Source organism: Sorex fumeus, unplaced genomic scaffold, assembly GCF_029834395.1.
Source record: "Sorex fumeus unplaced genomic scaffold, SorFum_2.1 ptg000029l, whole genome shotgun sequence".
NCBI lineage: Eukaryota > Metazoa > Chordata > Mammalia > Eulipotyphla > Soricidae > Sorex > Sorex fumeus.
This window is the reverse complement of record NW_026606086.1, coordinates 18,994,483-19,020,895: the sequence shown is the minus strand read 5'-3', so window position 1 is coordinate 19,020,895 and position 26,413 is coordinate 18,994,483. Positions and strand designations below refer to the sequence as shown.

At 49.9% G+C, this 26,413-nt stretch overlaps 1 protein-coding gene across 15 annotated transcripts in view; it reads left to right on the top strand.

Moving 5' to 3' along the window:
* The window catches only part of EP400 (E1A binding protein p400), an 81,249-nt gene that overhangs the window by 21,963 nt on the left and 32,873 nt on the right, over window positions 1-26,413 (top strand). For 9 of the 15 annotated variants that reach the window (XM_056115512.1, XM_056115514.1, XM_056115504.1 and 6 more), the window contains 19 exons: window positions 6,270-6,366; window positions 8,151-8,258; window positions 8,789-9,168; window positions 11,926-12,222; window positions 12,961-13,146; window positions 13,621-13,761; window positions 14,564-14,642; window positions 14,755-14,804; window positions 15,216-15,273; window positions 15,759-15,848; window positions 17,085-17,192; window positions 18,107-18,297; window positions 18,397-18,574; window positions 21,928-22,064; window positions 22,979-23,148; window positions 23,264-23,438; window positions 23,523-23,659; window positions 24,342-24,528; window positions 26,239-26,405. In XM_056115512.1, the coding sequence (XP_055971487.1) occupies window positions 6,270-6,366; window positions 8,151-8,258; window positions 8,789-9,168; window positions 11,926-12,222; window positions 12,961-13,146; window positions 13,621-13,761; window positions 14,564-14,642; window positions 14,755-14,804; window positions 15,216-15,273; window positions 15,759-15,848; window positions 17,085-17,192; window positions 18,107-18,297; window positions 18,397-18,574; window positions 21,928-22,064; window positions 22,979-23,148; window positions 23,264-23,438; window positions 23,523-23,659; window positions 24,342-24,528; window positions 26,239-26,405 (2,936 nt within the window). The remainder of the gene's footprint in view (window positions 1-6,269; window positions 6,367-8,150; window positions 8,259-8,788; window positions 9,169-11,925; window positions 12,223-12,960; window positions 13,147-13,620; window positions 13,762-14,563; window positions 14,643-14,754; window positions 14,805-15,215; window positions 15,274-15,758; window positions 15,849-17,084; window positions 17,193-18,106; window positions 18,298-18,396; window positions 18,575-21,927; window positions 22,065-22,978; window positions 23,149-23,263; window positions 23,439-23,522; window positions 23,660-24,341; window positions 24,529-26,238; window positions 26,406-26,413) is intronic. The other 6 variants (XM_056115506.1, XM_056115505.1, XM_056115500.1 and 3 more) reach the window with 3 other exon arrangements.

The window sequence follows — 26,413 nt, the reverse complement described above, 5'->3', positions numbered from 1 at the left end:
GGATCAAACTCAAGTCATCTGTGTGCAAAACAAACACCCTACCCACTATATTATTCTTCCACTCCCCCGAAAAATATTTTTTAAATCGGAGACTGTCTCAGGAAGTTTCTTCAGTAAGGGTCCTGTTACTGCTTAATGTTTCACTGACAAGTGTTTGTCAGGAGCATATGTATACTTGGGAAAGTTCGTTCTGTCTCTACTGATATGCCAGTTAGGTCACTGATTCACTCTCACCACACTGCAGAGTTCAAAGTGGTAGAAACCACTCTTGATAGGAACCCAGGGGCTTCTCAGCCACTTTGGTTGGGAGTGTAACTGGAAACATTCGCAGGATTTGGAGATGTCTGGCACCATTTCCTAGAGATAACTTGTACTTATGCACACACTGCCTATGTGGCAGTGATTGCAGCAGAACTGTGTGTGACTTCACCAGAGACCCTCAGCAGTCTCTCTTTGGTGATGCAGGGCACATGGGTGAGAGTGTGCCCACTCCGGAGCCTGGCCTCCACATCATGTGGTGGGACTGAAGCTTCCAGGAGGGCCCAGGTCTCGTGCTCCCAGTCAGAGGGCAAGTGAGCAGAGCCAGGGCCAGTCTGAGGAGCTGCATGTGATGAGCACATGGAAGTCTTACTCTTTTGCTTCATTTTTTATTTTTGGTCTTTGGGTCACAACCAGTGGTGCTCAAAGATTATTCCGCTCAGGGACCACCCAGGTGAGGCTTGGGAGAATACGGGTGCTGGAGATCAAACTTGGTTTGACCATGAGCAAGGCAACTGCCTTCACCCCTGTCTGATCTCTCCCTCTCCAAGTTTTACTCTTAGGTGGCGTGTGCACATTGTTTAATTCCTCAGTATTCTATTGGGAACAATTTCAGCAAATTGAATGGGTTATTTGGTGAATACCCATACCCATGATGTGAATTCCGTGGTTGATTTTACTGTGCTTTAAAAATCACAGTCTATAATTGCCATTGTATAATAGTTAAACTGGAAGAGGGAAGGAAAATTGTCTATTTTGGTCTCCCTGCTCAAATTTGAAACATACTAGCAGATGTCTAAGGAAGTAGGGACATGGAGTCTGTAAGAAAAAGTTACAGTAAAAGTATGTCCTTGGTTCCCTTTGGGAAAAAATTAGTATGTGTGGGACTTGAGTGATAACGCAGCAGGTAGGGCGTTTGCCTTGCACGCGGCCGACTTGGGTTCGATTCCCAGCATCCCATATGGTCCCCGGAGCACTGCCAGGAGTGATTCCTGAGTGCAAAGCCAGGAGTAACCCCTGAGCATTGCCGGGTGTGACCCAAAAAGAAAAAAAAAAAGTTAAAGAAAAAATTTGTGTTTCATTACAGTCAGTTGTAGAATACATTAACTTACTTTGTCTAAAGAACAAGAGTTCTGTATATTACATATGTGTTAACTTCTGTCCACTTCCAGAGGATTCTGAGGCATTGGGTGCAGAAGTGCTAACAACAACAAAAAAAACTTGGACACATGTACATATCTTTACAAATAGAATCATCCCTAGGACTGGGACGTGGCTCAGGCTCTGTATGTGGGAGTCCTGGGTTCAAGGTCCATGGTCCCCAGGTATTACCAGCTGTGCCCAGACACAAAAAAGATCAATTTAGTTCACTTACAGTTTTTCCAGACGCAGGCTATGGAGGTGTGGTCAATCCCTGAAGCTACATTCCAACTGAATAGAACTGAGCGTCTTTCTGTTTGGAAAAAAAAAACAAAACAATAGTTGAGACTAAAGAGATAGTAGTACAGTACAGTGGGTAGGACTATAGCCTTGCACACGGCTGATTCAGGTTCTGTCCCCCGCATCCCACAGGATCCCCCAAGCACTGTCAGGAATGATCCCTGGGTACAGAGCCAGGGGTATACCCTGAGCATTGCTGGGTGTGACCCAAAAACCAAACAAAAAGAAAACCCGAACAATTAAATAAATTCATCCTTCTAACAGTTTTTAAAATACTACATATACCATCATGGCACAGTATAGTCATTATTTTTCTTATTATTAACTTTATTTTCATTTTTAATAGCTCCTGATCTCCCATTTTGAGAAAAATTTATCCAACTATTTTTTCTAATTAGATCTGTTTCACTTAGAAACAGTTCTTAGGGATGACCTTAGTGTCATAGTATTTTTATATAGTGCTCAGCCTAAAATCATCTTTTTTTCCCCGTTAGTTAAAAGTGGTACTGGAGGGGCTGGAGCAGTAGTACAGCGGGGAGGGCATTTGTCTTGCACACGGTCAACCCAGGTTCAATTCCCAGCATCCCACGTGGCATATGGTCCCCTGAACACCGCCAGGAGTATTTCCTGAGTGCAAAGCCAGGAGTAACCCCTGGGCATCTCCAGGTGTGACCCAAAAAAGCAAAAAAAAAAAAAATGATAATGGAATTTGTGAGTGGTCTTTGTTTTATTATAGTCTGCTAAGTATTCTGTTAAGAGGTTAAGATCTTCTCAGGATGGATTTTCTTGTTTGCAACCAATTTCAGGATTCTCACAATCTGTTGCTAATTCTATAAATTGAGAGATCTCTGTGATAAATGTAATGATTTCTGCTTAGAAGAGGGTTTGAGAGGACATTCTAAAATACATTTACTGTAGCACTGTCCGTAGCACTGTCCTCCAGCAGGGCCCAGTAACATCTCCATTGTGAGACTTGCTGTTACTGTGTTTGGCATATTGAACACATCACAGGTAACTTGCCAGGCTTTGCCGTGTGGGCGAGATACTCTCGGTAGCTTGCCGGGCTCTCCGAGAGAGGTGGTGGAATCGAACCCAGGTTTGCCAGGCCGGCCACGTTCAAGGCAAACACCCTACCGCTGTGCTCTCGCACAGTTACTGTAGACAAAACAATACCATTTTATTATTTATGTCTTTAAACAACTGTTATTTGCACACGCCAGGCAAGCGAGGCTCATGCATGACTGCTCCATCCCAGTGCCTTCCTTGATCATTTTTCTGTGACTGTCATGTTAGAACAGTAGAGTTCTGTGGCGCTACCCAAGCTGCTCTTTTCATTAACATGAGTGTTCTTTTTCAGCGAGCTCTTCTAGACCCTCTTAATTCCCAGATGTGCCCTGTCTTCCACCCACCTCTGGTCTGGGTCAGCTCCCCATTTAATTGTCAACTGAATTGGGTTTCTTTCCATTTCCATTACTGATCTTAGTTTTTTTCCTCCAGAATAAGAAGTCTGTTCTTCTTTTACATGGAATATTTTTCAGTTGTCTTTTCCAGTTGCTTACCTGGTTCATGTCAGCTGTTCTTTCTCCTTGGTACAATTTTTAGACTTTCCATAAATTATACGTCTCCTATGAGTTAATTCTGTTTTGGCATTGTTTTGTTAAAATGAACCAGAATTCAGGACTGGAGCAATAGCATAGTAGGTAGGGCATTTGCCTTGCACGCAGCCGACCTAAGTTTGATTCCCAGCATCCAGGAGTGATTCCTTAGTGCATGAGCCAGGAGTAACCCCTGTGTATCTGTGCATCCCTGGGTGTGACCCATAAAGCAAAAAAAAAAAAAACAAAAACCAGAATTCAGTGAAATTCAAATTAACTGGGAATTCATTCCCATCAAAGAGGTTCTGGATTTTTCTCTCATTCTTATTAAAAAGGTATTTCAATAAATGCTTCAGTAACTGCTACAAAAATGTAATTAAAGTTAATTTTGGTTTTGGGCCACACCCAGTGGTGCTCAGGACTTAGTCCTTGTTCTGTGCTCAAGGATCACTCCTGGTAGGTTTAGGGACCATATGCAATGCAGGTCCAAATCTGAGCAGACTATGTGCAAGGCAAGCACCCTACATTCTATGCTGTCACTCTTACCCCTAAAATTACATTACGTGTGTGTGGCCTACAAAGACAGTATAGTATTTTCGCCAGTAAAATCCTTATGAAGGCAGTATAAGTTGAAAATGAAAATCAGGAGTTGGCAGTGAAGATCAGGAATTGGTCTTTCTGTGAGTCTGGGCTCTTCCTGGGTGACGGCTTCTCCGTGTTTGCCTGTGACATGAGTCGGGAGCATCTTCTTGGTGACCAGACTGACATTTCTTGTGAGTGTCACTGTGGGAGTGTGCTTGTGTCCTTGGCAGAGTTTCCTTCCTTCGTGGCTCACCATCCCTTCCAGTGCAGGGTCCCCTTCGGGCCTTCCCGTGCTCCTTTCCTGTCCCACTGCCTCCAGCCCTGCTCCACTGTGCAGCCTTCCACTCCCCTTTCTGCTCTGGATTCTCTGCTCTCTGTAATTGCTCTTTCTGTCAAGAGTACCCCTTACCCTGTATTAAATCCTATTTAAAAGAGTGTTTGGGCATACTGATTAAAGCCACTGTGAAAACTTTGCTGTTTCTATGGATGCTGGGAGCTCTTCTAGGATTGGTGCTCTTGTTGTCTGAGGATCCTTGTGTCCTACAGAATAATTTGAAGTTGGACTTTGGATGTGGCTAATGGAAGGTTCTTCAGAATCTGGGTTCTGTTAAAGTCTGCTGCAGAAGTGATTATTTTGCTTTCACCTTTAATTGAATTGAAATAACAGAATTTCAGTTCCCTATGTCTTAGTGGCACCTGAAGTCTGTGGTTGTGTTGGCATGTGCTGTGTGTGTGTGTGTGTGTGTGTGTGTGGCCTACGGAGAGAATATTGGCTGCCTCTTGGGGGTTCCCACTTCCTCATATATGAGGTGATCTTCTGCTCTTGGTCGTAGTGGTCCTCATGCCAGTGATAGAGCTTCTGTATTTCTAGATCTGAGATAGTCCTCAGGCCAAACGACTTAACCCGAAACCTCCCTAATTCCCATCTCCTTCCCTTCCAGTTCTCTATGATAGTATTATTGGTACTACTGCCCTACATCTGCCTTCCTTTTTGAATGTTTAAAATTTCATCTAGAGTTTCCTATGTTTATTCAGTAGAAAGTACTTAATCATCACTGGACATAGAATGCCTTATCAGTGTCTTTGTTTTAAAAAACAAAACAAAAACCCTTCCAGTTCCAGAAGTGATACATGTTCATTGTAGAAAGATTTTAGTGCACACACACAAATCAAAGTCACCTGTAGTCCAATTCTCATAGATGACCACCGTTCACATACTCTATCAAAAGTCATTCTTTCCTTCCTTTCTCCCTCTCTTCTTTTTGTTCATCCCTTCCTCTCTTCTTCCCCCTACTTTTGTTAAATGTAAATGGTGGTATTTATTCTCCTTTCAGTCACTTTGGAACCTTTCCCCAGTATCCCCCCTTCCAGGGCGGGCCGCATAGAGGTGGATTTTCTATCCCTGGAACTGCATGGGTCAAATGGCCTCTCCTGGAGCAGTCACTGGGGTTAGGCATCAGTAATGTTTGCATTAAGAATACCTGACTAAGTAGAGTAGATACATGGGATTGTTTATAAAAATCAGCAACTAAATTGTTAAATATCATCCTTAGCATTTATTGTGATGAAAGGATGATGGATGAATGGGAAAACTGAACTCCAGGCATAGCCAGTTTTTGCCTTGGCCAGTAGCTTTTCATTTAAGCATTAAATGTGATAATATGTATGTGTATATATGTATACACACACGCACACACACACGCACACACATGTATTTCAGTTCTCTTTGTGCCAGGTAGGTGCTGACTACAGAAATCGCGCCTTGAAGAGTCCAAGTCAGTCAGATTGTCCCTGGCTCGGACTGTGGTGGCAGTGTCCAGGGGGAAGCATTCTGCCTCTCTGGTCTGGGTTTCGGGAGACTGGCCAGAGGCTGTGCTGCTGGTGCTGCCTCGTTCCGTGCAGAGCAGGGAGGGGCTGAGGATCTAGGTCTGAGCACAGTTCCACTCAAAACCAGAAAACTGGCTTTTGTAATCCTTTTTTTCACTCAAAAGGTAAGTCAGAACTTTCTGGGGTTTTTTTTTTTTTTTTGGTATATATATTGAAATAGATTGAGCATTTAAATATGTCTTGTGAAAAAAAGGAGTGAGGTCAATGTTGGGGGTAATTATTGGGAGTAATTATGAGACTCTTCCCTTCCCTCCTCACCCCCCCCCCCCCCCAACTTTTGGAGTCTTACGGGGCAGTGCTCAGAGGCTATTACTGAATCTGTGCTGTCCCTAGCAGTGTCCAGGGGTTCCTTGAGGTGCCAGGGATAGAACCAGGGTTGGCTGCATGCAAGCAAGCGCCTTAACCCCTGTGCTCTCTCTCTGACCCCCAAGTAGAAGACTTTTGATTTATATTTATTCTTGTAATTCACTTGAACATCAAAGTCTCATTTGCTCTCTCTTTTTCTAGCAGCAGGCCCTGACAGGAACGCTGGTGTCAGGGGCTGGAAGTGCAGCAGCAGTGGACACAGACCACTTTAAGCGGCAGCAGGCAGGACCCCCAGCAGGTATGTCTAGGAGCACAGGCCCATGTGGGGATCATCTTACTGTGGGAATCATTGCATGGCATGTGTAGCTCTGTGCCCCACACTGCTCACGTCTGGTGGGGTGCCCGTTCTGTCCTACTTGGAGAGTTAATTCTTCTTTGGGTAATTGTCAGCGAAGCCAGTATGTTATGTGACTGCTTCTGCTAGAAGTCTGACAGATGAATAGATGATCTCATTTTGATTTTCTGTGTGCATTTGTAGATTCTATCATGTGGTTCAGTGTAAAGCCACATGCTTTTGCAAATTGTCATTCATTTTTCAGAGTGGATTATTTTCCTCTATAAATTATCGATGTACTACACATTTTATGTAAACAAGACAGTTCAGATGCTGTAGTATGTCTACTTCTGGCTTGGTATTGCCTGCACCCAGAGGTAACTGCCATTCATGTGATTTTTCCTTTCCTTTTTTTTTGTTTATATGTTTTGTTTGTTTTGGGGCCACACCTGGCAATCCTCAGGGGTCACTCCTGCCTCTGCACTCAGGAATTACTCCTGGTGGTGCTCAGGGGACCATTTGGGGTGCCGGGGATCAAACCCAGTTCAGTTCTGTGCAAGGCAAATGCCCTACCCACTGTATTATCATTCCAGCCCTTTGGGTTGTGATTTTTCATAGACACCATTTTTTGTGGGGCAGTGGCCATACCCAGCAGTGCTATGGAGTCATTTCTGGTGGTGCTAAGGGACCAGGTGGTGCTGGGAATTGAACCTGGGGCACCCAGTGCAAAGCCTGCATGTTCCAGCCATTTGAGCCATTTCTCTGGCCCTCACAGACATCTTTGACCATGTAGAAGCATTACCACATGGGTACTTTCCTGGAAAAAATTGACATGATCATAGATATGCTCTTACCTTTGTCAAGTAGTGGCTTAAGCACTGAAGCTCTAGGTCAGGTTGCAGAGCACATGTAAGTCATCCTGAATTCTGTTTCAGTACTGCATGGCCTCCTGCCTGAGTGTTGTCAGGTGTGGCCCCAGTGACCCAGACTGAAAATGAGTGACTTACAAGACCGCCTCTCCTAGGCATAAGCCTCATTTGTTTTGTTCGATGCCTGATATCTCATTTTATCGTAGTTTATTTACTTATCTGACTCTCGTGTTCTTTAGTTATTACAACATTTTTTCTGTTACAATCAAGATAGGATTAGATAACAAGTCACATTTCCCCCTCTACAAATGATTCTGAAATTTGTCAATACATGTCTACAAGGAAAAATTTAAGAGAATTGCAAGTACGCAGATCAGAAGCCCACATGTAGTTATGTGTTGGTGATGCTAGCTGCTTTTTAGAAGAATAGGCAAGGGCAGTTTTCATGCCTGCCAACAGTTTCTGGGCTTTTTATGACGTATGATCCATCTTTGAGACTTTGTGGATGGGATAGTAACCATTTGTGAGCCTGTTCTTGTGCTAGCTTTTTGCTCTGCTCATTTTATCTATCTGGTTGCTAAGATCTCATTTTAATTTGTAAGAGCTTTCTGAATGTTGAATAAATCAGCCTTCTGCTTATTGTGTTACGTGGCAAAATTAGATTGTTGCTTGTTCTTTTCCTTTTTAGGATGCTTTTTCTTGTGTTTGCAAATTTTTAATGTAAAAATTTATTTATCGACCTTATCTTTTATGGCTTCTGGATTTTGATTCATGCATACAGAGATCTTCCTGTTCAAAGATTATAAAACACACGTTTTATCTACTACTATGTGGTTTTATTTTTACACCAAACTGCACCTTTTCTGAAAATTATTCTAGAGCAGTCTAAGAGACCTCGGCTTGAAGTGGGTCACCAAGGGGTAGTTTTCCAGCACCCAGGGGTGAATACAGGAGTCCCTCTTCAGCAGTTAATGCCGACAGTCCAAGGTAAGACCCGGCACCAGAACCTGGCCCTTTAGCTCAGCAGAGGGAGTGCAGAGAGGGTCACAGCCCATGTCACTGAACTGGGTGGTCCAGGTAGTGTGCGTGCAGGACCCTTTCTGCAGAGGGGGGTTTCTCTGAGCCCTATAGCGCAGCATGGCCTCTCCTAGAGATCGCTCTGTGTCACTGCACTGGCCACACTCCTGTTCTTGAGCCCCTCCAGCTTGGACTTGTGTGGTCTGCATCCTGCTGCCGCAGCAGGAGACCTGTGCCTGTCCTCCACTGTCTTGCTTCATGCTGAGTTGCAAAGGTCAACCACCTCTCTTTCCTTCTGTGTGTGCTTACTTACAACTGGAGATCTGATCTAATCTAAATTTCCCACCAGTTAAGTGTGTGCGTGTGTATGTGTTTGTGAAAGAAAGAGAGTGTTGCTAATGTCTGACAAGCATCAGGATGTGAAGTCTGTGCCCTCTCACGTTGGCACACTATTTCCCGGCTCTGGGGTCAGTGCAGGTGGGCTGTTTGCTCTTTTGCAGGAGGAATGCCTCCTGCCCCTCAGGCCACTCCGCTGGCAGGACAGAAGCAAAGTCAGCAGCAGTATGATCCCTCCACTGGGCCTCCGGTGCAGAATGCAGCCAGCTTGCACACGCCGCCACCACAGCTCCCTGGCAGGCTGCCCCCCACTGGTCTCCCTGCCACGCCCCTCTCATCCACACTGCAGTTCTCACAGCAGATGGCAGAGCCGCAGACCCAGCTCCAAGTCCCAGCGAAGACTCAGCAACCAAATACGCTGGTCCCTGCACCGCCTCCCAGCCAGCTCTCCACAGCTCCTCCGCCTCCTGCCCAGCCAGCCCTGCACGTGCCGATGCCCGGGAAGGCACACATGCAGATCCCGCAGCTTGCCTCCCAGCCTCAGGTACCCAGGGTGTGGGAGGGTCTGAGAGGTGAAAGGAGAAGAGGAGCTGTGTTTGCCTCTGTCTCTCAGCCGTGAAGGACTTCTCAGGGCAGAGGTTCTCAGTGGGCTGCAAACTGGGCTCACCTCAGCAGGCTTCAGCAGCCTGAAGTTGAGACTCTGAGCACTTGAGCACAAGCTTTGCTTGCTGGAGGCCCCTGGTTGGATCCCTAGAGTACTGCCAGAGGGAATTTCCAGGTGCTCCCAGTCCCCAACCACAACCCCGGTAGCTGGGTCCCACCTGTAGCTCTGGCGCTCAGGCTTGCCAGTCAGATCTGATGAAGTGCCTGAGGAGCTGAGTGATGGTGCTATGGCTATGCATATGCTTCGCACTGAGGAAACCCAGGTTGGAGCCTGAGCACTGCTGGGTGTGACCCAGAAGAATGAACACAAAATCTTCAGAATTTTGGGGGCAAGAGATAGTACAGGTTAGTGCTTGCCTTGCCATTTTGATCCCTGGCATTGCATGGTCCTTCACTTAACAGTGGGAGTATATCAGCTGGTCTTACCATCCATTCCCCCAAGTTTGCAACCAGGAATAGCCCCCAGTACTGCTGGGTATGGCCCAAAGAAACACACTTCCCCAACTCCAAAAAATACTCCGAAAGATAGTATTTTATTTCAGACTTTTTTGTTTGTTTGTTTGTCTTTTGTTTTGGGGCTACACTTGGTTGTTCTCAAGGCTTACTCCTGGCGAGGCTCAGGGATGTGAACATGTGTGCTGTTAGGGTTCGAACCCTGGTCAGCTGTGTGCAAGGCAAGTGCCTTATCCACTGTACTCCTTCCAGCCTAAAGACATTAGGAGTTATTAAAGCTTTCCAGGTGATTGTCTTAAAGAAGCTTACTTAGCCCAAGTTTTTTAAGTAGCTGCAGCTGAGTCTCACTGTCTCTAATGTAATATGTGTTACTAATGTAACATCTCAGAGCACTGCTCATGCTGCTCTCAGGGATGGGAGCTGTGCAGATTTCTCCATGTCCACCTGATGGACTGAATGGATAGATTCTGCTGTGGTGAGTTTTGGGGCATTGAGAACAGGCTTGGAGATGTGTCCTCTGGGCCACCTGGTCTGGGAGTCATTTGGGCTTGGCTAGGGTGTCTCGTCATCCACAGATGCTCTCTAAGGGCACCTAGCCTGCAGCACACTCCTCACTGGTACCTCGGATGTGATGGGAGTGATACAGGGTTCAAGTGTCTTAACACTTCCGCTCCTGCTAACTGGCTTTATCCAGATACCTTTGCTGACACTTAGTAAACTGTTTTAGGCCCTCAAGAGTTGTGGATTCTTGAGTCAGCGCCATTGTCATAGGGACATCAGTCATGTCAGATCGACCCCCACCTTGAAAAGCAGCCTCGCTCACCCTGGGATTTTGTAGGATCATTCCAGGGGCTTCGAGGGCAAGTACCTCCTGGCCAGTGGAGACTCAGTGGACTATTTGGCTGAAGCAATAGGAATGAGATGAAAGCTCTTTTACTCAGTGTCTGTCAGGTCTCAGGTGGGCTGTGATGGACACATCGTTGAGGATCATTTCTTCTCACAGCCTGGGGCATTGGTGGAGCCCTGCCCTGTCCATATAGACATGGCAGGCAGCCTGTGCTCAGCTCATGAGGCTGTGGGGAGAGGAGAGGCTGTTGTTTGGCAGCTGGGCTTCGAGGCCTGTGCTCTGTCTTGGAGCTGCCCTGAGATTTCTGTGAGGGAAGCGACAGGCCCACTCTGCTGTGGTCTCAGCGGTGCTCCTGAGGAAGCCATGCAGCTTGTTCCTGGGAGTCTGGGCTGGGCTGGCAGGCTTCCTGGAAATGAGCACAAATGGAGGTCTCCCATGCTCTCGGTTGTGTGTACCCTACAGTCTCCACTGCTGTTCTGAGGCATACCCCAATGAAGAGCAATCACAGCCAGCTTGCCAGCTGGTGCTATGGTATGACTGGATGCCAGGAGAACTTCCATTCTCTGCCCTGGAGGAGGACAGAGCTCCAGGTGGAGGGAGGGTGTGTCCTCTCCAGGCTTAGTCCCCTCTAGTCTTGCAGGCTTCTGTCCAGGCACAATACAGGAGGAGGGTTTGCATCTTGGCAGCACCTCTGCCCTGTGCAGCGTACAGAAAATGTGTATGCCTGCTAGAGAGATGCAAGGTGAGCACTGGGGAGTTTCCAAAAGACAAAAACTATAGTTAAACATTTACAAAGAGCCAAAGTTGTGGCTTAAGTAGAAGAACACAGGTCTTGGTTTGGTGTTTGGGCCACACCCAGTGATGCTCAGGAGTCACTCCTGGCAGTGCCGGAGGGGGGGCGGGGGGGGAACGGGACGGGACACATTTGGGATGCCAGGGATTGAACCCAGGTCGGTCGCGTGTAAGCAAGCTTTCATACCCCACTGTACTATTTCTCTGGCCCATAAGAGCACAGCCTTGCCTGTGGGAAATCCTGGGTGCAGTCCCAGTACCACGTTCTGGCCCTCATCCCCCACTAATAGTGATGGTCTTCAACAGCAATAGCATGAAAGAAAAAGGGGGGAAAAAAGGCTTGCATAAGGTAAGGGACCAAGTGCTATAGCTCTCCTCTTTGGTCTTGTGGGAAGCAGGATCTGTTACTGTTCTTGTCCACAGGCTCAGTGTGTATTCACCATGGTCTGTGTTTGCTTGTGTCCCCGTGGCGCATGCTTGGGTGGTGATACCATCTCTGGCATTCATTACTGGGTACTGAGCCGTGTCTCCTTTTCTCCTTGCCAGCCGGTGGTGCCAACACGGCCAGTTGTGGACTCTGCTCAGCCCTGTCAGCGCCCCTTGCCAGCCTCCTCTGCTCCCTTGTCTGTTGCTCCTGGCAGTGTCTCAGGCCCAGGACCCTCACCTGCCCGGGCCTCCCCTGTGAATAGACCTTCTGCAGCAACCAGCAAGTCATTGTCTCCAGTTACCTCCCGGTCTCCAGGGGCAGCTCTTTCTGCTCCCCCAAAGCCACAGAGCCCAGCTCAGAATACTGGCCCACCCCCAGATACTTCTCAGGATAAACTGGCAGAACAGATTGCACTGGTAAACCTACTTCGAAAACCATTCTGAAGTGCTTGAGAAGAAAGGAAGCGTGTGTTCCAGCTTGCGGCTCACATTTGGTTTTAGTGCCCGAGGGGGTCAGAGTTAATAATTGAACTGTAAGGACAGTAGACCAGCTTTGTGGTCAGTGGGCCAAAGTCACAGGTCACCCTTGAAGCTGCCCTGGTGGAGTTGTCACCTTTCGGCATTGGGCAATGGCTGGGAATGGGCGTCCAGCTCGGTTAAGGCTCCTCTGCCAGTGTAGCAGGCTCTCAGCCTGAAGGGTTCATGAAAGACTAGACATTCATTCTATAGAGTTTGGGGGATGTAGCTGGTTTAGGAGTGTCCTTGAAGCCAGCTTTGCCTTTAGCTGGTCGCACCATGCCTATGTGCCTGTGTTGTTGATCCGAGCCTCGCCCTGCTCGGCTGCTTATTTCTTTTCCCCAGTCTGAGTCACCTCAGGACCCGCTTGGAACCATGTGGTGATGAGGATCCTGCATGCCCCCTTGAGCCACCTCCCCAGCCATTTCCAGTAGTCTGAGAGCAAACTCCAGGCACTGCTTCTTCCCTGCCTCCTCCTCCCCCAAGTGAATGTTGTGGGGTGTTGTGAGGGCTGCAGGCTCTGCACTTTTCTATGAGATGGGATGTAACTGTCCTTCAGCCTGCGCTTACAGGGAGAGTTCCCTGGAGGAGCCTGTGACCTTTGCTGGGGAGACACAAACAGGTTTCATGTGCCCTTAGGAAAATCAGATTCACCAGCGAATCGCAGACTTAAGGAAAGAAGGCTTGTGGTCTCTCCGGCGGCTTCCAAAGCTACAGGAGGCCCCCCGCCCCAAGTCGCACTGGGATTACCTACTGGAAGAGATGCAGTGGATGGCTGCAGACTTCGCCCAGGAGCGCCGGTGGAAGATGGCTGCGGCCAAGAAGGTGGGTGTGCTAGAGCTGTCCTGCCCACCGCTGTCTCCTAGTCCAGCTCCTGTGGCATAGAGCACTGGGCAGGACCTCCCTGATGCTGGTTCTCAGTGGGGTTGAAAGACCTTTTCTTGCCAGTGTTACCTGGAAGTTGGGGTGACCACACCTGCAGCCTGTGTTTCCTCCCCAGGGTTGAAGTGTGGCTTTCCTTTCCAGTCGAGGTGGCGCTCGTTACAAACAGGGATCTTTGCTAACTGTAGAGATGATGGTATGAAAGGGATGTGGTCTACAACTGTACCTCATGGTGTTAAAAAGAAAAAAAAAAAAGAAAGGGATGTGGTTCAGTGCAGAAGGGCACTTTTCCTAGAATCATGTTGGTGGCAATTTATGCTAGTATCTGAGCTTCTCCTGAGCACCACAGAGGATTTCTAAGAACCTTTTAGAAATCTGACACATTACCGAGTCAATTCTGGAATTTGTATTTCCCAGCTGGTCAGAACTGTTGCCCGTCATCATGAGGAAAAGAAGCTTCGTGAGGAGAGAGGGAAGAAAGAGGAACAGAACCGTTTAAGACGCATCGCTGCCTCCACCGCTAGAGAAATAGAATATTTCTGGTCAAATATTGAGCAGGTAATTGTGAGCTCATCACAGGCTCCATCCAGGAGGGCAATGCTCCAAAGCCTTCTTGAAGGCCCTTTTCTGAGTCAACCTCTTGATTCCAGTTACCTCCTGCACCTCTTGTTCTGTTCTGTTTCATTTTGTGGGCCACACCTGGTGGTGCTTGGGAATGGAAATGGGGTACAGGGTCAGCAGCTTGATGCCTGTGCTTTCTCTCCCGCCCCGCCTGTTTCTTTGTGAACATTCTCATCTTGGGCTGGTAGGGGTATCTCCACAGTTGCGCACCCGCCTCTCAGATGTGAGGCCCTGTGTTCTATCACCAGCACTCCAGAAACCCTTCACTGCTTCACAGAATCAGGTCAAATGCAGTTAGATACAAAATAGATGAAAAGATTTCCAACTGAAAATTTCTTTTTGACGTAATTTATTTGACTTGACATTTGGGTAACTGAGCTTTTAGACTCAGCGCTTGTTGCTTTGGTTTTAGGGTGAAGCCTTATAGTCCTCCGGGGGCTTTCCTGTTCTAGGGGTCAATCTGGGAATTCTCACATGCAGATCATTCACTCAGCCCTGTGAACCCCCTTCTCCGGCCCTGGATTTATTGTGTTTCAGTGTTTCTGAGAGTATCTCTCCTGCATGGCAAGCTACCCTAAGGTATTCAATATGCCAAACACAGTAACAAATCTTACTGTGAATCTGTTAGGAGCAAATTGATGAACAACAGGAGGACAGTGCTACAGTGTTTCCAGCTATGAAGCTTCTAAGACTTGCATCCTTAACATGTGTGTTCAGTTCACTCTTTGTGTGTATACAGGTTGTGGAAATAAAGCTACAAGTGGAATTAGAAGAAAAACGGAAAAAAGCCTTAAATTTGCAGAAAGGCTGCAGGAGAGGTAGGAGGCGATTGTGGGCTGCTGAGGTTCTGATTCCTGCTTGGGCTCCAGAGGCAGCAAACAAGGGCTCCTCCGTAGCTTTCCGGGAAATGAATCCCATTCCTTTCTCTAGGGAAAGACTCGAGACCAAAGGGACTTGAGACATTGCCAGAGAATTTCCTGGTAAGTTGGGACCGAGAGAGAACAGGAGTGTGGATAACACGCTTCTGATGCTCTGGAGGGTCTTGCCTTTGGAGACACTGTGGAGGTCCCCTGTCATCATGTATTCCTTCTGCTGAGAGGGTCAAACCTGCTTCTGGGTGGCATGTGCCGAGCTGATGAGTTGGCTGTGTGGCTGAGCGTGGTGATGGAGCCTGAGCCTGGTCTGGGGGCCTGGCACAGCAGATCTGTGTGTACCCCTCTCTCTTTAGGGGGTTGCTCACAGATTGTGCTCAGGGTGCCCTGGCGCCCTTCCTGGAAGTGCTTAGCCAGCTGTGTTGAGGCCTCCGTGTTGGGATCGAGGGGTAGGCAGTGTGGGGCTGCTCACGCCCCTCCTGCCATAAGGCTCCTCTGTGGTTTCCGTCTGTGTTTCAGGGTTCAGGGCCGTCAGTGAGGAAGAGGAAGGCCAGCGCTTCCTTAACTGATGATGAAGGTCGGTCTCTAGGACACCAGGTTGCGGACCCTGTGGGTGGTGTATGTCAGCAGAGGCTTGGCAGGTGGCTCCTTTCTGGGGTCTCACATGGGAGCCTGGGTGGGTTTGTCACCCTGAAGGGGCACGGGAGCAAGTGGTGCCCTGTTTGCCATGCCCGCTGGTCCCAGGGTAACGGACACCAAAGGGATTAGTTGTGAGTGTGCTCTAGCTGGGCACAGCAACTCCTGGGGTCTCCCGGAGGATTGAAAAGACAAGCCTATCTTGGGGGCTAGAGAGATAGCACAGCGGGTAGGGCATTTGCCTTGCACGCGGCCGACCCAGGTTCGATTCCCAGCGTCCCATGTGGTCCCCTGAGCACCGCCAGGAGTAACTCCTGAGTGCAGAGCCAGAAGTAACCCCTGTGCATCGCTGGGTGTGACCCCCCACAAAAAAGCAAAAAACAAAAGACAAGCCTGTCTTACTGATGCGCATTGGTGACCTTGCAGTGGAAGATGAGGAGGAGACCATCGAAGAGCAAGAGGCCAACGAGGGGGCTGTGGACCACCAATCAGAGCTGTCCAACTTAGCCACAGAAGGTGGGCTGGGGCCCTTCCTTAGGCTTCCTGGATGCTGAAGTGAAGAGACTCAGGAGGGGGGACGCATGTGGGAGCTGGGGCCCCTTTGCCTCTGCTCATCCAGCAGTCTGCAGCTTGGGCTGCTCCTGGCTGCCTCTGACGTGCTGCTGTCGGCCATGTGTGCAGATGTCCACTCCGCAGCGGTCCCCGCTTCCCTGTCATGGTGTGCACTGCTCCTCACTGTATCTCCCTTGCTGTGCTCATCCCCAGCTGTGGAGCATGCGCCTGGGGGCAGCAGGTTACCATTTCTCCCTTCATAGTTGCTCCTTCCATGAGTTTCTGACACAGTAACTGGGTGGGCCTTGCCCACCTTTGGGTCTAGCCACGCTGACCCCACTTCTTGGGAACACTCCCTTTGTCTCTTGGTTTCTGCCCTTGGTTTGTGCTGTTTTTTAAAGAATTGATTGGTCATTGAGTCACAGATAATGTGGGTCTTGAGCTTTCACGTTCCCTCTCTGTGTGTGAGCGTGCTTGCTGTAACAGTTTGGTACCACCCCCAACCAGAAAGACCTTCTGCCTCTTCCCACCCTCGGTGCTCCCAGTTGCCACCATAGTTTCCATCCAGTGCAACTCTAGGTGTTTGGATCTTTAGTTTGGGGAGGGAGGAGGAGTTGGGCCACACTCCTTACTGAGTTTGGAGGACTTTATGGGCGTCGACTGCAGACCCTCACACCTAGAAGGCAAGTGCTCTCTACCCTGAGTCCCCTTCCCAGCCCCTTTGAGTTTGGATTCTTTGTGGGGTCATTTTTGACTTCCACATGTAAGTGAAACCATTGGCCAGGAATCATCTCTCCTTTCTGATTGACGTCGCTGGGCAGTATCCCCTTAAGCGCCATCCATGTTGTACTATCACTCTGCCCCCTGACCTTTCATATCTTTATTAATCTCCTCAGGTATTTCCCATCAAGAGGAGTTTTACTATTATCGTGTGTTTATAAAATTTAATGTACACCTAATGTAGATTCCAGAAAATAATGTTCATGGCTCAACACTGAGTTTCTTTATTCTGTGGACCCCCCATCTTTCTAAAGTAGTTGAGATTCTGTGTTGGTCATGGGCGCTTGTTCATCTTTGGGAAACATGATAGACGGTGCTTAGTGAGATGGCACACCCCGCTGAGGGAGCTGGAGTAGAGGTCTGTCAGTTCATCCCTGCTGTGCCACTCAGCATGCTCACAGCCTCCCCTGCACCCTACAGCGGAGCTGCCGTTGGTGGATCTGGTGAAGCTGTATGAAGGCGCCTTTCTGCCCACCTTCCAGTGGCCCCAGCCTGCTCCCGACAGCGAGGACTCGAGCGAGGAGGAAGGTGTGCAGCGGCTTCCCAAGTGACTCGGCTGGGGTTGGTGATGGGGGGTGGGGGGTGGCTCAAGGCGCAGCTAAGCGGTGTCTCTGTTGCCTGTTGCCACAGCCTGCTGGCTGAGACCGTTGAAACCATACTGCACACAGTCTGAGTATTGTCTTTAGTCTGTACTTACAGAGCTCCTGTTAAGGAAATATTTTTCTCTGGACTTAAGAAAGTCATTATTTTATGACTTTTAATTATTTTGTTTTCTAGATCCCCAGGCCCCACCCCACATCCAGGCTGTCATTTTAATACACGTTTTAAGGAATTTATTTTACTTTTTATGGGGGGGGGCGGGGAATGTCTCGCCAGCAGTGCTCGGCAGGTGAGGCACTCCTGGTGATTCTTGGCTCTGCAGTGGCAGCCCTGACAGGTCTGGCAGGCTAAGGGCCACGTCTAGTCGTGCCAGGTAGCGTAGTGGGGGTATAGTATTGAAGGCACTTGCTCTAACTCTTTTGAGTGGTTTTCCTGAATATAGGTTAATAGACTTTTTATTTTTTTTCCAATCTTCCAGACGTGTAGACCACACACTTTCTCTAAATATTAGACCCTGGGTGCATGAGTGGGGAAGGTTCCAGAGCCCACACTACAGTGGGGTTGAGGAGAAGCTGGTGACTTCTGCTTACCAGTTATGGGCGACACTTCTAATCTACTTCCTGCTGGGGCAGGGTCCTGGGCAGTGTTGAGGGACATTGATGCCCCGTGGTCACCGAGGCTTGCACTTGATAGTGCTGAAGAGAGTTTATAATGTACATTAGAAACACAAAATTCCTATGGAAATGTGACTCCGCAGGAGAGTGCTTGCATGAGGCCTTGAGTTTGTGCCCTGGCACCACCAAGACCCGACAATTGCTGCTGTGGTCTGTTGTCATTGGTAGATGTGGAAGACTACCCTGGGGACCGGGAGGGCCGCAAGGATGTGGTCCTCATTGACTCGCTGTTCATCATGGACCAGTTTAAAGCCGCAGAGAGAATGCACATTGGGAAACCACACACGAAGGACATTGCTGAAGTGACGGCTGTGGCAGAAGCCGTCCTGCCCAAAGGCAGTGCTCGCATCAGCAGCTCGGTGAGGCTGGGCTCTGGGCTCAGGGCGAGCCTCTCTTCCTCTGGGCTTTCCCTGCCTCCACTCAGGCATCGGTAGCTCAGCGATCGCCTTTCCCCACAGGTGAAGGTGAGTGCTCCATCTCTGCTCTATGGCGTGCTCCGAGAGTACCAGAAGATCGGCCTCGACTGGCTGGCCAAGCTCTATCGGAAGAACCTCAACGGCATCTTGGCAGATGAAGCTGGACTTGGTAAAACAGTGCAGATCATCGCCTTCTTCGCCCACCTGGCTTGCAATGAAGGTGAGCACTTGTTTGAGGGCACGGGGAGGGGGCCATGGGCTTAGACCCAGCGGCACTCAGGGCTTACTCCTGGCAGGGTTTGGAAGACCGTGTGTGGGTCCAGGTCGGCTGTGTTCTCTCTCTCCCCCCTGGTCGGCTGACATGCCTTCGGTTGTCCTGAACCTACGGCAGGGAGGGAGTCTCCTCCACCCCTTTCTCTGCTCTGATCCAGGGCTTGAGCAGAGGAAGCTTCTGGGGTCTCACTGTGTACCCCCCATGTAAGGCTTGTGCTAGCTCAAGGTGCTCACCGTCACTCAAAACTCAGTGTCCTGAGAGCCCTCACCGGGGCTGGAGGTGCCGCAGCAGTCTCAGTCAGCATGTGGACAGCAGAGCTTGCACGCCACATGCATGCCCTCGCTCAGTCAGGCTCAGCCAGGGCTCTCACCCCCTTCTCCCTTGGCATCCCACTCCTGGCCCTGCCTGTGCCCTCCACTGCTCCTTCCTGCCTGACTTCACGCTTTGGTTTGGTCTCAGCAATTAGATGTTTCAGTATCCACCCCGTTCACTGACTTGGTGAGCCTCATGTTCCTGATCTAGCGGCTTCTGGAACTCATGGAGAAAACTGTTCACAGTATCTTATCATGCTGCTGCTTCAGAGAGAAGGCAGCGATTGTTGAGCTGGGAAGGGACTTGGTGATAGAGGGAGAGACATGTGGGTGTGAGTAGCCCTGCAGAGTGGCAGAAAAAACATTGTTCCTTCAGCTCCAGAGGGGGCTGCAGTGATAGAACAGAGCGGAGGCTGATTCTGGGTTCAGTCCTTGGCATCCCACATGGTCACCTAAGTCTGACGGGAGTAATTACCGAATGCGCAGCCAGAAGTCAGCCAAGTATAGGCCAAAACCAAATAAGTAAATAAATAATTAAGGGGGCAATACTGCTAGCTTGTTGGGTGTGGTCACTCTGCATTGTCAGTAAATCTTTGTCTTTCATTTTGGTAAGCAAACAACCTCATAATCAGTTTTTCAATTATAGGGATCAACTTCTGGGGCCCTTTCTTTAATTTATTCCTGTTTTAGCCCAATATCACAAAATTCAAAATGTACTTCAGTATATTTTTTATGTGCATGTTACATTTTTTTTTTCTTTTGGTGGGGGGGTGGCGGGACATACCTGGCCATGCTCAGGGGCCACGCATGCAGGTTCTTAGTGGACCATGTATGTTATCATGATTCAAACCAGGTTGTGTCCACAGCTGCATGCTAAGAAAGCACCTTAACCGTTGTACTGTCTCTCCGGCACTGTGCATAAACCAATTTGCTTTATTTGCTAATTTATTATTAGGTTGGGAAAGGAAATTACTCACCTGCATGTATGTGTTGTGTACACATTCAAAGTGTTTGTAGGTATATGTGTATGTGTGCGAGGATGGTGGTGATTGGGTCACACTGTCAGTGCTCAGGGGCTACTTCTAGTTCTGTGCTTGGGGGTCATACCCAGTAGCACGTACCCAGGGAGTGAACCTAGACCTCCTGCATACAAAACACATACTCAACCTTGTGAGCCATCACTGTGTCCTATATTCGTTTCATTTCTTTATTTTCATTCTTCCTTCATTTTTCTTGATGCTCAGAGATCACTCCTGATAGGGCTCATGGGACCATGTAGGATGCTGAGGATTGAACCTGGGTTGACTACATGCAAGGCAAGCACCCTGTGTGCTGCCTCTCAGGCCCCCATATTTTATTTCATATTTTTAACTACTTTTTTTCTGTTTTGGAGCCAACTCTATGGTGCTTAGTATTCCTGGATCTGTGTTTAGGGGTCACTTTATTTGGGGGGGGGCATTCCCAGTGATGCTCAGGAATTACTCCAGGTGGTACTTGGGGACTCTATGGAATGCTGGGGATTGAACCCAGGTTGGCTGCTTGCAAAGCCAGTGCCCTCCCTATTATACTATCACTCTGACCTCTTCAGGGGCCACTTCTGCCAGTTTAACAATCCGTGCCTTCTCTCCGAAGCGGCAGAGTGATAAAATACTGCGAACAGTTTTTTCTCCATGAGTTCCAGAAGCTGCTCGATTAGGCTCCATCAGGGGTCACAGTGCTTGAGGAGCCGTAAGTGGTGCCAGGGATTGAACATAGGAATGCCACGTGCAAGGCTAGCACCCGTCTCCCCAGTATTGTCTCTCTGACCCACATTCTTTTTGTTTGTTTTTGGGCCACATCCGGTAGTGCTCAGGACTTATTCCTGGCTTTGTGATCACTGATCGCTCCTGGCGGTTCTTGGGGCACTGACTGTATGCAGTGCTAGGGATTGAACTCAGGTCTGCCCCATACAGGGCAAGTACCTTACCTGCTGTAATATCTCTGGCCCACGGCCCCCTTTCTAATATTTTATATATATATATATATATGCTTTTGGGTCACCCAGCATTGCACAGGGGTTACTCCTGGCTCAAACACTCAGGAATTACTCCTGGTGGTGCTTGGGGGACCGTATGGGAAGCTGGGAATCGAACCAGGGTCGGCCGCGTGTAAGGCAAATGCCCTACCAGCTGTGCTATTGCTCCGTCCCCTATTTTATAATAATTTTTAAAGGAAAGCGTTTATGTCAGCTTGTATTACTCATTTTAAGGTTTCGTTTTCCAGTGAGTGATTCTCTGTCAGGCCTGCTACTGAGGCTGTGTACACCTGTTGTATGTGCAGGTGGGACTGGCCTTTGGGCCTTGGTGAATAGTGGTTTTTCCCTGGCTGCCATTTGTTTTAGCTTAGTGTTTGGTTTGCCGGTTTGTTGGGGGTACATCTCATACGGTGCTCAGGGACTATATGCAAGCCCTGTGCTTGGCCCTATGAGCCTCTCCCTATGTGTCAGGGTGAGAGGTCCTTTCAGTGCCCCTTATTTCCCAGTAGGATGGTGTGTCTTGGTGGTTCAGGTGTGTTCCAGGTCAGTGCCTACTTTGTATACTTTCTCCCCATGCCCTGGGACCCGGTCTGCAGGCTCAGGGTCCAGGCTCCAGCAGAGGCTTAGAGGAGCTCCCGCTTTACCTGGCTGTCACTCAGCAGGGCCCGTGTCCCCCAAGGCCAATGCTGGATGGGCCCTGGATGTCTGTTTTGTCACACATTTACTTCCATATGGCCTCCACGTTTCTGTGCCAGCTGGACAAAGGTGGATTAGTGGGTTTGTGTGTTCTTGTTTGGGGGCCACTCTGGCAGTGCCCTGGGGTTCCTTCCAGCTTGGTGCTCAGGAGTAACTCCTTGTGGTGCTTGGGGGTCGTGTGATACTGGTGCTCAAACCCATACCTTCCGCTTAATGCCCTGACCCCCCCCCACCAACAGGTGTTCTGAAGAAAATTCTACACCCTCTTTTCCTTGCAGGCAATTGGGGCCCTCACCTTGTGGTAGTGAGAAGCTGCAACCTGCTCAAGTGGGAACTTGAGCTGAAACGCTGGTGTCCTGGGCTCAAGACTCTCCTCTATGTTGGCAGCCAGAGAGAACTCAGAGCAAAGAGACAGGTAGGTACTCTTTACCATGAAGTAAAGCAAGAGAAAATGCTCCTAGTTCAACCCCTCCTACCCTCCCTCCTTTATTTCTTTCGCCACATCCAGCTGTGCTCAGGAATCACTACCAGCGGGGTTTGGGACCATATGGGGTGCCAGGGATTGAACTCAGGTTGACTGCATGTCAGGCAATGCCCTACCCACTGTACTATCACTCTGACCCCAAAATCCTCCCAGTTTCTTTTGACAAAAAATTTTACAATGTGAAGTCACTCTACTTGTTTAATCGTACTTAGGAGGTGCTGATCTTCCCATTGTGCCGACATCCTGGGCCCTTGAAGGCACAGGTGGCACTTGGTTGCACTCTCAGTACCCACAAGGTGGCTCCAGGTGTGGCTTGCTCATCAGGGAGTTTCTTTCCTTCCGCAACTAACATTCCCCAGCTGCTGCTCCCTGAACCCACAGACCCCTGGATTCTTGTCACCGTGCCTGAAGGAGCACAGTGCCTTGTGGTTGCTGTGACTCCAGTGGTAATGATTGTAGATATTTGATGTGGCTCACGCTCCAGCTTGCCTTTGCCTACCCAGTAGTTTCCAGGGCGAGGGTCGCAGGGATAGGTTAGAGATCTAGTCCTTGCCTGAGGGAAAAGTGTCCGTGTACCCTAGTATACATCACGCTGGATAGTCTTCAAGGAAAATGTTTTCTTTCACATACAAAGTGTTTTCAGAGCTGGAGTGATAGCCCAGCAGGTTGGGTGTTTGAAACGCTGGGTGCACTCAGCAGCAGAGACCCTTTCCTTCTGAGCGGCACCCTCCCGCTCCAGTTCTGTGCTCTGCAGCTGTTTGTGTCTCACGGGCACGCAGCTGTCCCTGATTGTGAGTGTGGGGTGCGGACGCAATGCCCAGCACTGATGTGTGCACTGCCCACAGGACTGGGGCGTGCCCGGCCGTTGCAATGTCTGCCTCACATCCTATAAGCAGTTCTTCCGGGGCTACGGTGCCTTCACGCGGGCACGCTGGCGGTGCCTGGTCATCGATGAGATGCAGCGTGTGAAGGGCATGAGTGAGAGGCACTGGGAGGCCGTGTTCACGCTTCGCAGGTCAGTGCTCTGTGCCCTCCCCACCATGGCAGGGTGCTGGGAAATGCTTGGCCTTTCATGTGGTCCCTCTGTGCCCTTCCCAGTGACTCACTGTTTCTGTCCCTTTTCTCCACAGCCAGCAGCGGCTGCTGCTCATCGATGCACCCCTGCACAACACCTTCCTGGAGCTGTGGACCATGGTCCACTTCCTCATTCCTGGCATCTCCAGGCCATACCCGCACTTCCCTCTGAAGGCCCCCAGTGAAGAGAACCAGGATTACTACCACAAAGTAGTCATCCGGCTGCACAGGGTCCGTGAAGTGTCTCTGCATGATTCTTGCTGAATGTGCCTGCACCTCACTTGTATGAAAAAGTCACAGTCGTGCTCGTTTCAGGTGACACAGCCGTTTATTTTGAGGAGGACGAAAAGAGATGTGGAGAAGCAGCTAACGAAGAAGTATGAACATGTGCTGAAGTGCCGCCTCTCCAGCCGACAGAAAGCTCTCTATGAGGACGTCATCCTGCAGCCCGGGTGAGTTGGCATGCTCCTGCTCCCTGCACCTGCCTGCCTGCCTGCCTCCCTTCCTTCCTTCCTTCCTTCCTTCCTTCCTTCCTTCCTTCCTTCCTTTCTTCCCCCCCCCCCCCCCTTTTTTGGGTCACACCCAGCGGTGCTCAAGGCTTACTCCTGGCTCTGCACTTGGGAATTAATCCTGGTGGTGCTTGGGGGACCATCTGGGATGCCAGGGATCGAACCCGGCCCTCCCCACTGTACTATCGCTCTGGCCTCTGCACCATTCTTTCTGGCCTCCTGCCATAGGCCGTCGTCACGACGTGCTGTGTCAGACACTGCACTGGGTTGCTGACACATGCGGCCTGGATGTGGCTCCCCCATCACCATGTGGATTGCTGTTGAGTGGGGGCAGAAGACACCTTGTTATGGCCCAGCTTGCTCCATGTTCCAGGGGCCCATGGCAGCCGCCCCTCCCTGAGCCAGGGGCTCTGCCTGTTGGCATGGCCTGCCCTTTTCCCTGCTGCACCATAGGGCCTCTCTCGCTGCTTCCTGAGGGCAGTTAGTGAGTTCAGGAGCTCTCTGACCTGTCGGGGATTTAGATGGACACCCATCTTTGCGTTTCGGCCAGTTCTGGGGCAGGGGTGCGTGCTGCCATGTATGGGCTTGGCCCCGCTCCAGCGCCTGGCTTGTCTCCCCTGTGCAGCACCCAGGAGGCTCTGAAGAGCGGGCACTTTGTGGATGTGCTGAGCATCCTCCTGAGGCTGCAGCGCATCTGCAACCACCCGGGGCTGGTGGAGCCCCGGCTCCCAGAATCGTCCTACACGGCAGGGCCGCTGCAGCTCCGCTCAGCCTCGCTAGTCCTGAAGGCGCTGGATGGAGACTCTTGGGAGGTGAGGAGGAGCGAGGGGTACGGGAGGGCCTTTGGGAAACAACAGAGTGTGCTTCGAAGGAGGCAGAATGTGTGCTGTTGCTCCTCTGGACCCGGGCACCACTCTGCTACTTAAGCATGTACGTGGTGGGCTAGGGGCTGCTGCATGCTGTGGTGGGCCTGGAGACCTCGAAGGACCTACTTTATCCCTGAGTGTGGGGCTGGCTCCTGGGAGCAAGGGCTGTGCTTGCTTTCCTGGGTGCTTCTTGGTGCCGGGTTGCTGATGGGCCCGTTGTTCCTGCCTAGGAACATAGTGAATGGGGCAGCCCCGAACTTGTTTCCCTCATGCTCCTGCGCTTGAGGTTTCTTTCATCTGTCTTTGTCTTCAGTTTGCTTTCATCTTTTGCTTCTGGCAATGCCCAGAGATTGTATCTGGCTTGTCCTTGGGGGCACTCAGGGTGTTTGGTGACCAGGTGGTGCTGGGATCAAATCCGCACCTCCTGCTACATGCATGTGGCTTTTTCTTTTTTCATAATCATATTTATGTGTAAGGTCAGATGTACCATTAAAATGGTAGATTTATCCTTGAGTGGTGAAAATTTGATGTTTTTTATTTTTAATTCAATGAATTTTAAACAAAAGAAACGACAGCCTTTGGTAGTATTGGTTTTGGTGTTGGATTCTGGGCCATTCCCCACAGTGCTCAGGGCTTCTGACTGTGCATGGGATCAAACTCCGAGGGGCTTGGGGGATCATATGTGGTGCCAGGAATGGAGCCTGTCAGTCATGGGCAAAGAAAGCAGCTTACCTGCTCACTGTCTCATCACTCCAGTCTTTTGGCAGTTACTTGTATAAAGCCTGTTCCTGTTGGAGTGACCGAGAGGACAGTGCACTAGGGTCCTGGGTTCGCAGTATGTGGGGGCCGCCTGAGTCCGGGTGTGGCCTCCAGGGGTGAGGGGGACAGAGCTGCCATAGGCCCTTCCCCCACCGTGCTCAGCTCCTCACTGGCCGAGAAGTTTGTTGGGAGACATAGGAGGTGTGTGTGTGTGTCCAGCAGGGGCCCTGAACATGAAAGCAGGTGCTATCTTCTGCCGCCCTGGACGTGGGGCCAGGCTTGGAGGCTAGGAGCCGGTGTCTGCACGGTTGACTGTGGTGCTCCACTCTCTGGGCACAGCAGCATTGGGGATGCCACCCTGCCAGCTTAGTCATCTCGTAGAGGGCCTAGTCTGGGTGTCTGGTGGCACTGCATAGGGACTTCTTTCCCTTCTGCTCAGGAATAACTCTTAGTGTCACTGAAGGGAGCCATCTGTGTTCTGGGGGTCAGACTGAGGTCGGTTACATGCAAGCCAAGCGTCTTCTCCTCCACACACACACATCCATACTCTGTACCACCCCCTAAGCACCTGCTTTCCATGAGTTAGAGGAACATTAAGCCACATGAGAAGTCAGGTTACCAGAAGGAATTAGAGGTGAGCTGTGTCTCTCATATCCTAGTTTCTGTCGTAAAGTCATTAAGAGAATCCAAGTCCTTCCGTCTGCTGAAGCTGCAGGATGTCAGCTTCTGTGTGCATGGACTTGTGTGCGCCATCGCTCCTTCCTTCAGTGCATACGGGGCTGGACATGCCTTGTCGCTTGCTCCTTCCTTCTACCTCGTCTTTCTCGCATGCACTGCAGGTGCTTTGTGGTCCTTTGAGGCACCGCTCCTTATGCAGCCACATCTCTTTCCACCTAGGAGGCTGATCTTTCCATATTCGACCTCATCGGCTTAGAGAATAAAATGACCCGCCACGAGGCTGAGTTGTTGAGCAGGAAAAAGGCAACCCGGAAACTCATTGAGGAGCTCTCCACCACGCCACCCCCCACACCCCGGCTGGCCGCTGTCAGACTGAAGCCCAGCAGGTGTGTGA